The sequence below is a fragment of the Xiphophorus hellerii genome, chromosome 11 (assembly GCF_003331165.1).
Source record: "Xiphophorus hellerii strain 12219 chromosome 11, Xiphophorus_hellerii-4.1, whole genome shotgun sequence".
Taxonomy (NCBI): domain Eukaryota; kingdom Metazoa; phylum Chordata; class Actinopteri; order Cyprinodontiformes; family Poeciliidae; genus Xiphophorus; species Xiphophorus hellerii.
The window spans coordinates 24326609-24338671 of record NC_045682.1 but is presented as its reverse complement, the minus strand read 5'-3'; the positions used below and the strand labels follow the sequence as shown (position 1 = coordinate 24338671).

General features: G+C 40.9%; 2 protein-coding genes and 1 long non-coding RNA gene across 5 annotated transcripts; 1 reads left to right on the top strand and 2 right to left on the bottom strand.

The window, feature by feature from the left end:
* Positions 1 to 52: 52 nt before the first annotated feature.
* Positions 53 to 1714, bottom strand: LOC116729008 (uncharacterized). Of its 3 annotated transcripts, XM_032577391.1 has the most exons (5): positions 1190 to 1714; positions 628 to 855; positions 430 to 501; positions 266 to 298; positions 53 to 169 (listed from the first exon to the last, which is right to left on the bottom strand). In XM_032577391.1, exons 1-5 carry the CDS (start codon positions 1592 to 1594, stop codon positions 161 to 163), a joined length of 747 nt encoding a protein of 248 aa, XP_032433282.1. In that variant the 5' UTR covers positions 1595 to 1714; the 3' UTR covers positions 53 to 160. The 3 variants fall into 3 exon arrangements, with proteins under 3 accessions (XP_032433282.1, XP_032433281.1, XP_032433283.1); XM_032577390.1 differs by having other exon boundaries at positions 430 to 855; XM_032577392.1 differs by lacking the exon at positions 430 to 501 and having other exon boundaries at positions 556 to 855.
* A 906-nt stretch (positions 1715 to 2620) lies between these two features.
* On the bottom strand, positions 2621 to 7234 carry LOC116729009 (uncharacterized). Its single transcript, XM_032577393.1, has 8 exons — positions 7153 to 7234; positions 4599 to 4649; positions 3873 to 4523; positions 3269 to 3340; positions 3084 to 3131; positions 2935 to 2997; positions 2805 to 2846; positions 2621 to 2683 (listed from the first exon to the last, which is right to left on the bottom strand). The coding sequence occupies exons 2-6, from the start codon at positions 4641 to 4643 to the stop codon at positions 2965 to 2967; spliced, it is 849 nt and encodes a 282-aa protein (XP_032433284.1). The 5' UTR covers positions 4644 to 4649; positions 7153 to 7234; the 3' UTR covers positions 2621 to 2683; positions 2805 to 2846; positions 2935 to 2964.
* A 33-nt stretch (positions 7235 to 7267) lies between these two features.
* Positions 7268 to 7588, top strand: LOC116729013 (uncharacterized). The gene is made up of 3 exons (XR_004341054.1): positions 7268 to 7302; positions 7354 to 7464; positions 7555 to 7588. It is a non-coding gene; the product is annotated as an uncharacterized LOC116729013 (long non-coding RNA).
* Positions 7589 to 12063: the final 4475 nt, after the last annotated feature.

Genomic DNA, 12063 nt, shown 5'->3' with positions numbered 1-12063 from the left:
CCAACTCCTCCAGGTCCAACTCCACCTGGCCCAACTCCACCAGGTCTAATTCCACCAGTCCCAACTCCTCCTGGTCCGTATCCTGTACCAGCGCCACCTGGACCAACTCCACCCGGCCCAACTCCAGCTGGTCCTAATCCTGGCCCTCCAAGTGCTCCACTTAGCATGCCTACAATGTGCAGAATCATAATGTTTTAATAATTTTAGGAAACAGTTGCAGAAATATTTTATACATCCATATCTTACAGTTTTGGAGAATTCTTACCATATTTACGAGCTTTGGCACTGGCATCATATCCTGAAATAAACATATACAATCAGACGGGTTTTTAATGAATGGGAATTAAAGTGATCATGTTCTGTTAAGTGATAGTTATAAAGGGAAATTATGTTTACAATTTCACTCTATAACCGTATTTGCTGATTTACCCCCAGATCCTGTTCCAGTGCCAATTCTGCCAGGTCCATATCCAGTACCAGCACCACCAGGTCCAACTCCTCCTGGCCCGTATCCTGTACCAGTGCCACCTGGTCCAACACCACCAGGTCCCACTCCCCCAGGTCCATATCCAGTCCCAGCACCACTAGGTACAACTCCCCCAGGTCCATATCCAGTCCCAGCACCACCAGGTCCAACTCCACCAGGTCCATATCCAGTCCCAGCACCACCAGGTCCAACTCCACCAGGTCCATATCCAGTCCCAGCACCACCAGGTACAATTCCACCAGGCCCAACTCCTCCTGGCCCATATCCTGTACCAGCACCACCTGCACCAACACCACCAGGTCCAACTCCTCCAGGTCCAACTCCACCCGGCCCGACTCCACCAGGTCTAATTCCACCAGTCCCAACTCCTCCTGGTCCGTATCCTGTACCAGCGCCACCTGGACCAACTCCACTCGGCCCAACTCCAGCTGGTCCTAATCCTGGCCCTCCAAGTGCTCCACTTAGCATGCCTACAATGTGCAGAATCATAATGTTTTAATAATTTTAGGAAACAGTTGCAGAAATATTTTATTCATCCATATCTTACAGTTTTGGAGAATTCTTACCATATTTACGAGCTTTGGCACTGGCATCATATCCTGAAATAAACATAAAGAATCAGACGGGTTCTCAATGAATGGGAATTAAAGTGATCATGTTCTGTTAATGGGTAGGGAAATTATACCATATCTGCTGACTTACCCCCAGGTCCATATCCAGTCCCAGCACCACCAGGTCCAACTCCTCCTGGTCCATAACCAGTCCCAGCACCACCAGGTCCAACTCCTCCTGGTCCATATCCAGTCCCAGCACCACCAGGTCCAACTCCTCCTGGTCCATAACCAGTCCCAGCACCACCAGGTCCAACTCCTCCTGGTCCATATCCAGTCCCAGCACCACCAGGTCCAACTCCTCCTGGTCCATAACCAGTCCCAGCACCACCAGGTCCAACTCCTCCTGGTCCATAACCAGTCCCAGCACCACCAGGTCCAACTCCTCCTGGTCCATAACCAGTCCCAGCACCACCAGGTCCAACTCCTCCTGGTCCATAACCAGTCCCAGCACCACCTGGTCTGACTCCACCTGGTCCGATTCCCCCAGGGACATATCCAGTCCCAGCACCTCCTGTGCCAATACCAAGCCCTGATCCAGGCCCCAACCCTGTACCCTGGCCAAGTCCGCCTCCTAGTTGTCCTCCTAGACCGCCCCCTGCTGTGCTGGGACCAACTCCAGTTCCAGGACCTACACCACCATCAAAGATTAAGACAGTTTATTGCTTTAAAATGATAAAATCCACATACTTTAGATGTTAGTTGCATGAAGGCATGTCTTACCATATTTGCGTTCTTTTGCTGAGCCGGGACCATAACCTGTGTAAAATGTAATATCAATTTATTTACTGAATCGTGTACTTGAAATTGAAGTGTGCTATTAAATAAAATATTAAAGGAATTATTGATAAGATCATTAACAGAAGAAAAATATCTTTGTTAGTTGTGTTTTGCAATTTGTTTCCCTCAAAGAGCAGGAAAGAAACCATGTATGCTGCTGCCCATACCTGGTCCAACTCCACCTGGTCCAACTCCGCCTGGTCCAACTCCACCTGGTCCAACTCCGCCTGGAACGACTCCTCCTGGTCCGACTCCGCCTGGTCCGACTCCGCCTGGTCCGACTCCGCCTGGTCCGACTCCTCCTGGTCCGACTCCGCCTGGTCCGACTCCTCCTGGTCCGACTCCGCCTGGTCCGACTCCGCCTGGTCCGACTCCGCCTGGTCTGACTCCGCCTGGTCTGACTCCACTTCCTGCTCCAGGGACGACACCTATGCCACCTCCAGGAAGTCCTCCAGTGCCTAAGGCGCCTGCCTGACCAAGATGGCTTCCTCCAGCTCCAGCACCACCTCAAGAAAAATAACGTTTACCAAAACAATGCAGCCAGTCAGCTTTCCACAGTAAGTTACAGATTACAGATTTGAGTTACCATATTTGGCTGCAGCTTTGCCTGGTTTCTTTGATTTTCCTGTCCCTAAATCAAAACAGAAATGTTTGAATAAAGATTTAGTTTATTCAGTATGTCCTTTGCATGTATTATTGTTTTCATAGAAATGTTTTTCTGCATTTAGAGGTCCTGATGTACCTGATTTTGGTGATATTAGAGGGTAACCATGAAAAACTCCAGATAATGTTTGTCCTCGACCATCTATGACGAGAAAGACAAAATACAGAATTACATAAATGGGAACCTAGTATTTAAATTTTGAAATCAAATTAGTAACATTTGTACTTATTAACTTGTAGTTTTAAGACCTTGAGACACTTACTGCTTCCTTGTCCTACCCCGCCTTGACCAAGTACTCCAGTCCCTGCAAAAAGATAAGTTTTATTGTTGGACTTGTATGTTGTGCCAAAACAAATTCTCACATCGTTTATAACCAAAGTACATTTACGTACCAGTTTGAGGCCCAACTCCAGATCCAGTGACTACTCCAGGGAGAACCCCTCGGCCTCCAAAACCTTATCAGAGGACATTGAAAGACCAATATTTATTTTTTTCTCTGCAATACACGATACTCTATGTTACATATAGCTCTACAACACACCTTGACCTGGTACAAATCCACCCTGATAAAGTCCCGGTACGCCAATGCCTGTGTAATTCATAATTACATTAAGAATATCTCAAGGAAAAATTATTGTCAATAATAATAAATTAAATAGTGATAAATTTGAGGTGGTTTTGTGTAATGGTTTTGTAACAGATTGATTGAGCTCATACGGCATGTACCTGGAACTTGTTTCGATGCTTTACCACCACTTTTTCCTCCAGCTCCTGCACCAGTCTGAGGTAATATCGGACCTGCAGAGAAAATTTGCAGTTAATAGAAAAACACATTATGCATTTAGAATTAAAAAATGCCACATGATATGACAAATAACAGACATTTTGTTTTTAAACCTTAAAGGTTTACTGAATTTTAGTAAAATTAAAATACTGTTTTTTAAGGCCCGTTGACCTTTGCTGCATGTTTTCCCACCTCTCATAACCCATTTTCCTGTCCAGCTACTTTCAAAAAGCCAAAAAAAAAGTCATTTAAAAGAATATTAATTTGTCACACGTGAAGGAAGAAGAGCAAATGGGGCTGAATACACATGCACATCAGTTTTCAAGTTTGTGTTTCAAAACAAATTTTAAAATGATGTGCTCCTTCCACTTTACAAATATGTGCCAATCTTAGTTTGACTAATAAATAAAATTCCAATAAAAAACATAAAGATTTGTGGTTGTAACATGACAAAATCTGTAGAAGTAGAAGGAGAATGAACGTTTTAGCAAGGCACAATAGACAAACATTTGAAAATTGTTGGATATATTATAATTTATTCATCACCTCCGCCTGGAAGAGTTCCACCAGGTCTAACTCCTGCACCACCAGGTCCAACTCCTGTCCCACCAGGTCCAACTCCTGCACCCCCAGGTCCAACTCCTCCACCACTAGGCCCAAATCCTCCACCACTAGGCCCAAATCCTGCACCCCCAGGTCCAACTCCTCCACCACTAGGCCCAAATCCTGCACCCCCTGGTCCAACTCCTGTACCACTAGGCCCAAATCCTGCACCCCCAGGTCCAACTCCTCCACCACTAGGCCCAAATCCTGCACCCCCTGGTCCAACTCCTGTACCACTAGGCCCAAATCCTGCACCCCCAGGTCCAACTCCTCCACCACTAGGCCCAAATCCTGCACCCCCTGGTCCAACTCCTGTACCACTAGGCCCAAATCCTGCACCCCCAGGTCCAACTCCTCCACCACTAGGCCCAAATCCTGCACCCCCAGGTCCAACTCCTCCACCACTAGGCCCAAATCCTGCACCCCCAGGTCCAAATCCTGCACCCCCAGGTCCAAATCCTGCACCCCCAGGCCCAAATCCTGCACCCCCAGGTCCAACTCCTCCACCACTAGGCCCAAATCCTGCACCCCCAGGTCTAAATCCAGTTCCTCCAGGCCCATAACCCGTTCCTCCAAGAGATGTTCCAGCACCACCTATGGTAACAAAAACACATCAACCACATTTAGTTAAGAACTGAAGAGGAAAGGTGGTTTAGAAAATGTACTCACCTGTTTTGGGGGGTTTGGGTCCATAACCACCGCCATATCCTCCATAAACACCTAGAGACATTTAGGTAAATATTAATGATTACATCTAAATCAGTTTGAGTTACATTATTATGACTTAATTCCCAGTGGTCAGTGTTAATGCTTTTTTCAATTGGTTGAGCTAATAATGTAAACTAGTTTATAATACTGGGACTTACACCGTGTTCAAAATTATTATGCAAGTGATATTTTCTCCGATTTTCTTAAATGGTCAATGCAAATGATGGTCAGTATAATTTTCAAGTCATAAACTATTACAGTATAAATCAAATTTTACTGAACAAAGCTCCCCATGACAACAGTATTTTTTCAAAAATCAAAAACTCAAAATGCACTTTTCCAAATTATTATGCACAGCAGATTTTCTAAACATTTTATGGATTATAAAGAACTGCAAACCATCATTCTTTGAATATGCAGCATTAAGTGGTCACATGTACTAAAATCAAAAGCTATTTCAATCAAAAACTTCTTAACAGACCAAGTTACATGTTAACATAGGACCTTCTTTGATATCACCTGCACAATTCTTGCATCCATTGAACTTTTGAGTTTGTGAAAAGTTTCTGCTTGAAACCTGTGGCCTGCTTAATAATGTGGAACATCCTTCTTAAGTAGATTTCCTTTAATTGAGCTCAGCAGACAAACTAATCAACTCAGCTCTCTGAAATTAATTATAGTGATTCAAAGACCCTGACACACAAAACCATCTATAAATTTAATAGCACAACAAAAATTTAATCTTTATGACACTTAAATCCTATTTTCATAATAATTTGGAAAACGGTGTATATCTTCATTTTAATCTACTTCTGTAAAATTGGCTTTGTTGATATAGTTTTAAATATTGAAACATATTATGATTTTCTATTTTGTTTCTTTTTTATCTTTATGTAAGTCTGGGTTTATTGGGTTTATTTCCTCAGATTTACCTTTTGTTGAGTTTTATATTTTTTAAACTTCGGTCAAACTGTTACTAAAGCAGTTCTTCCAATATTTGATTATGTAATCATAATGTTTGGTCATTAATAGCCTCTAATACAGGCCTAATAGTAGTCAAGTTCATTACCTGAAATGAAAGTTTCTTAAACCTGCCTTAAAAATATTCATAGTCAACTTGCAAACGAACAGTCAGGACAAGTTTCAATTATAAGTTAAACATTTGAAAAGACATAAACTTACATCCTGTGTACTAAAAACACAACAAATGGAGTTTAACAGATAAAATAAGTACATAAGGGTTTGTCTATGAATGTTTTCTGTCCTCTTACTGACCCAAATTCTACCCACTGAGACAATGGATGGATTTCAAAAGGTTTGCCAAAACTGGGACTTATCCTATAAGAGCTACTTTCATCATATCACCAATATTTTTCATCCTGCACAGGGAACGCGCATGTATGAGGGATGAAAAACAAGGAGGCCTCAAATTCCAAAGCAAATCTGTCTGGCTGACGTAATGACTTCCATTGTTTATTGAGGGACTCCCATGCCTAACACATTATATCCTTTATCACTATATGTGCGGGTGGTCCCTGAACAATAGCCTATAACGTTGATGTCAGGGGAAATGAAATAATGGTCTATGTACACAGTATTTATCTTCCAGTTTTGTGTTGATATAAAAACAATATTTACATTAATCTAGTATTGGCATGGTGCAAAAGTTTAGACTTCAAGTTATGTTTGTTTGAGTAACTTTCATTGTATTAAATAAGAAGCCTATAAACTAAATGTTTTGATTCTTTAAATTGTTTTTTATGTTATTAGCACATACTTCAATGTTTGTTAGAAATTTATGTGAAGTTGGAAGGAAAATGATGCACACTCTCTGCAGTATGTTTGTGAATGTTTTGCCCTTTTCTCATTGGCAATTGACTAAAGATCAATGAGATTAGACTGAGGGCATCTCTGAAAACTGCAACAGACTCTCATTTGCATTAGCTCTAGGTATCGTTTTGCAGCCAACCGTTAACCCTAACCTGTCTTTTTTTGTCATTTGGTCTTCATCATCCTGTTTATTCACCGATTTTCTCCCACAAACACGAGACCTTCACAGAACATTTGTATATACTGAGATTAAATGACATTTTCTAACTCTGTAAACTAATTAGCTTAGAAGACAATGCTGAATCTAATTTGACTAAAGATAGCTGAATAGACATGAATATGACCAGCAAACCTTTCATATTTTTGTTGGTTTCATCAACTATTTATCATTTAACTTCTGTTTCTCAGTTACCTGCTACTTTGTGTTGATGTATCAGACAAGAATCCACATAAAACCTTGAAGTTTCTGGTTGTAACTTGAAAAGACGTGATAACTAATGGCTTAAGTAACTTCCGTGACTGATTTTTCTGTAAGTTGATTATTGTTATCAGGCAATTATTCTGATTTAAAAAATTTTACTACCATTGGGTAAGTTTTATTATTATTCACTAAATGCTCAGAATGCTTAAAGTAAAAATCTAAAAAAAATCAATTCAGAGATAACTTTGAGAAAACTTTTTTTACCTGGACCGACTCCACCAGGACCGACTCCACCAGGACCAACTCCACCAGGACGAGTTCCAAAGCCTCCAGGACCGACTCCACCAGGACCAACTCCACCAGGATGAGTTCCAAAGCCTCCAGGACCGACTCCACCAGGACCGACTCCACCAGGTCCAACTCCACCAGGACCAACTCCACCAGGACGAGTTCCAAAGCCTCCAGGACCGACTCCACCAGGTCCAACTCCACCAGGACCAACTCCACCAGGATGAGTTCCAAAGCCTCCAGGGCCGACTCCACCAGGTCCGACTCCACCAGGACCAACTCCACCAGGTCCAACTCCACCAGGACCAACTCCACCAGGTCCGACTCCACCAGGTCCAACTCCACCAGGACCGACTCCACCAGGACCAACTCCACCAGGACGAGTTCCAAAGCCTCCAGGACTGACACCACCTGGTCCCAGTCCTCCTCCTACACCTCCAGCTCCCTGTCCAAATCCACCATAACCAGCACCTGCAAAAAAAGTGGAACGTTTTATTTTTGCTTTAATGTAGTTGCAGCAAAATTTTGCGATCCATTTCTACAGATCCTACCTGTTTTGGGAGGTTTTCCACCTGGAAGAAGAAACCAAACATGATGGTTCACTGCTGGTGAGTTTATAGACAAACATGGAATCAACAACAAACTGGAACAAGCATTTCTCACCAGCTACTCCCAGTCCACTACCGGCTGGACCAAATGTACCAGGCCTGAAACTCCCAGGTCCAACTCCGCCTGGTCCAACTCCGCCTGGTCCAACTCCGCCTGGTCCAACTCCACCAGGTCCAACTCCGCCTGGTCCAACTCCACCAGGTCCAACTCCGCCTGGTCCAACTCCACCAGGTCCAACTCCGCCTGGTCCAACTCCACTTGGTCTAACACCTCCTGGTGCTATGCCTCCAGGTCCTTGTCCACCATATCCTCCTAAGGTACAAGTGAATTTAAATTAGTTTATTATTCACAAAAGTTTGTTAATACAGCCATTTCCATCAGGCATGTAGCTCAATATTCTTTACGGAAGTAATTAAAATGACATAATTTACTTGTGAATATTTCAGACCTTTCCTGTTTTTTCCAGTTTGTTCAAGGCAGTGCACTCCTAACTTCTCAAAAGTCCAGTTAATTGCAACGTATGGAGTCCTTTGTTGGTTGCATCATGATCAATGTCTTTTTTGCAGACCCTTTAACATTTTTGAATTTTACCAACAAACCTTGTTTTGGTGTAACTGGAAGACAAGAGGCTTCTTAGTCAGACTACTTATTTCAATTACAAAAATAGGGAAGACTTTTCAAATATTGGTTAAATTAAGCTAATCTCTGAAGCTTTTTGGGCATATCCAGATTTCTAATATAAAGTCAGTAATGAATACAAATATGCATGGGCTGGTTACCGGTTTCAATGTATACCACAATAGGAAAATATCGTGGTTTAAGCCTTTTTGTATTTTTAATAAGACAAATGGCAACTTGAAGGTTTCCTTCTGGGCAACCTTCAAGTTGCCCAGAAGGCAACCTGGAGGACAGAAGGCAACTGTCCTCCAGCTGCTTATGGATGGCAGCAACCAGAAGAGGCAACATTACTATTTGATAAATTCAAGGCTAGGTAAAGTCTATGTTCTCTCGAAATGAAGGAGCTGCTTTTATTGTGCTGGTCACAACTCTTCATGAATGTTTTGGAGTTATTAGATTGTGAATTTGATTAATTTTATGTGAAAGGCAAAAGTAGAGAGAGCTTCTGAAGCTCTACCTGAGGAGCTGAATGCGCATTTCCTATACCTGCATTTTCTGTCTCAATCTAAAACACAATAAAAACTCCCATCGTGATGCATTATGTCAATAAAAAGATAGCTGTTATCACACAAGCAAATTTTGCACCTTTGGCCCTTCTGACACACACCAGGGTGGGGTGACACACACCCCATCCTGCTTCAAATGACGGGGGGGTGGACAGACTGGGAATCGAACCGGTGATCCACCAATCAAAGTCCTACAGTCGTCGCCACCATCTCCCCTAATCATAATATTGTGATATTTTGGAACAGATGTTTTTACTTAAGGTTATTATACCAAGCCGTGCCTAGACACAACATACTTATAGACATAACTCGGTAAATGATCAAAAGTATAACTAATGTCAGCTCAGATAGATCTACAGAACATAGATGTCAGGGATGTTTTAGCGTAGAGGTGAAAAAAGCTCAACAAATTTGAGTCTATTTTTTTCTTTTTGGTTGAAAAAGGAATGGAATTGATTATCTTTGAAACAAAAACACACTGTCCTCCAGCAATTGTCTTATTTTATGAGCACAAATGTTGGAAACAAAAACTAAATTTACTTAAAGTCTTGCAGGTCATTGGTTTTTTTCCCCAACAAACAGGAAATGAGACCAGAGTCAATAAAACCAAGCAGAAAATGAGCTTTCATCTACCTCCACCGAGACCAGCACCAAGACCCGCTCCACCTCCACCAAAGCCTGTTCCAGTTCCTGCTCCAGTTCCAGCGCCGCTTGGCCCAAATCCAGCTCCTGCACCGGCTCCGGCTCCTCCAGAGGACGGTATGTATACACCTGGTTACAAACATTAGTATGAAAAAAGTTTTTTAAAAAGTTGTTTTAGCTATAAACATGCAACCTCAGATTTTGCATTTACGATAAATGCAGAAGAAAACTTTCTTATTTTTATCTTACTTTCAGTTTGTGTGAGTGTTTTTGTAAGTGTTGATTTATCGGCAGCTGATAGCAAACACTGCCTAACCGAAAAGGCATGCCTCTCCGCTTATAATTCTCACACTTTTCTGCACCTATGTTCTGTATTTCACCAATCTCTGCTGCCAAAAATAGAAACACACGCAGGGAACAGCTATAAAAGGAAAACCTTAAGAACCCACAGTCCAGATGTAAAACGCAGTCTGCAGGGATTCCTGAAGAATGTGAGTTACTGATGTCACAGTAATGCCATGTACATTAACAACACAGTAAATAACTCAGCTGCTCAGTCACTCAGCTCTGTCTGCAGGCTCCTTTAAGATCTGTTGTTGCTTTAGAAAACAAATTGTTCAAGCAAAACTGAAGAATTAGATCTACTAAAAATACATGTTTTATTGGAACATTGACTGCAACTATTAATTTTGGTTTATTAACTTGTAACTTTAAACTCAGCATCTATTCATATTAGACTTTAATGTAAAGTGCTTTAGTATGTTATGTTTGAGTCTAGATTTATTTACAGAAACATCACACAGTTGGTTTATTGTATTGTTGTGTTGATTTGTAACCATTTGAAGATGAAACAACTGATTGGATCCAGCTGTAGTTAAAATGCTTTGTAAAAATATTTACAGCGTTGGAACTTTTTCATATTTTTGTCATGTTCTAACAGACATCAGAGTTTTATGTTCATGGTTCATCCAACAGATAAATGGAAAGGATGGGGTTTAATCTCAGCATGAATACAGTTCATACTGATCCAGAACACCAAACAGGTAAAGTTGGGAAACGATATTTCTAGATCTGTTCATCAATAAAGTGAAGGAGAGTGATCTGTTACAAAGAGATGATCACCAGTCAGGCCACACAAACAACAAAATCATAAAATGAGCCAAGAGGCTACTCAAGGGTGAGCTGTTTGTCATATGCTCCACAAATCTGGCCTTTTAGGAGGAGTAGCAAGGAGAAAAGATATTGTTGAAAGAAAGCAGGAAGAAGTCTCACTTGCACTGTGCACCACCATGAACGCAATATTTTTTCTGTTCATCTTGGCAAAACAGCACTGAGTTGCTAACACATTGCTGTACAGTATTGGCAGCATCATGAGACTTCCCAGTTGGGATTGCAGCATCTTGGTGTAAATTCATTTATTTAGCAAAGACATGGAAACTGATCAGAGCAGATGGGAAGTTAAATGAAGATAAACAGAACAGAAATTACCTTTATTCTCCCACAAAACTCAAATATATAGTTTTTAATTAGGCGTATCAGAGTAAATACTACACCTTTTTTTAAATCCTTGTATCATTTTCTTTATACTTTACAACTTTATGTTACTTTGTGTTGATTTATCACATAAAATTACAATAAAATGCATTGAACTTAGTTGTTCAAACTTTTGCAGTTCACATAAGTAAAACTTATTTGACGATATCAAATCATTTGTTACTATTATGCTTATTCTCTATATATATACATTTAGAAATATAAATTACATTAGTCTATGTCCTTTAAAATAACAGTTACTTTCTTAATTAATGCATAATGTGTGAAGCGTTTAACCTACAACTGTGATTTATCATCATATTAAATGTTTATTAGGAAGATACTTCAACATCTTGGGCTTTAGATGGAAAAAACACTTTGTCCTTTTAAGATTACAGAAAAATCCTCAATGTTTTTAAACACTATACAGTTAAAAGAGCAAAATTTTTTTAAATATTCCCATGAAAATCAAATATTTATGTTTAATTTCATTAAAAAAGATGCTCACGTTACTTGACTTTTACAGCCAGATTTCAGGTAAATTGCACCTGCATATGTGTTATTTGTCTTTACCCTAAAAGGTATTTAGAAACTAGTAGATATTTGGACATTTTTTGTAAGTTCTTGAATCTATGAAAAATATATAAATATCTAAAATACGTCACACCTCTTAATTAACTAAAACTGAACTATGAAGGCAAAGAAGATCTCCAGTAGCATTGAAAATCCAATATTAACTTCGCCCATGCATATTTTTCTGATGATGCATTTTATGTGACACCTGACCTGCAGGTGCTGCCCTGCATACATGCGCTGAAGGGGGACCCACCTCCTTGCTGCGACGGTTTCCACAGAGCCAGGAGAAGCACTCCATGCAGGTATGTGGCGACCGTCCCTCTCGCCATCTCGCTCCAAAATG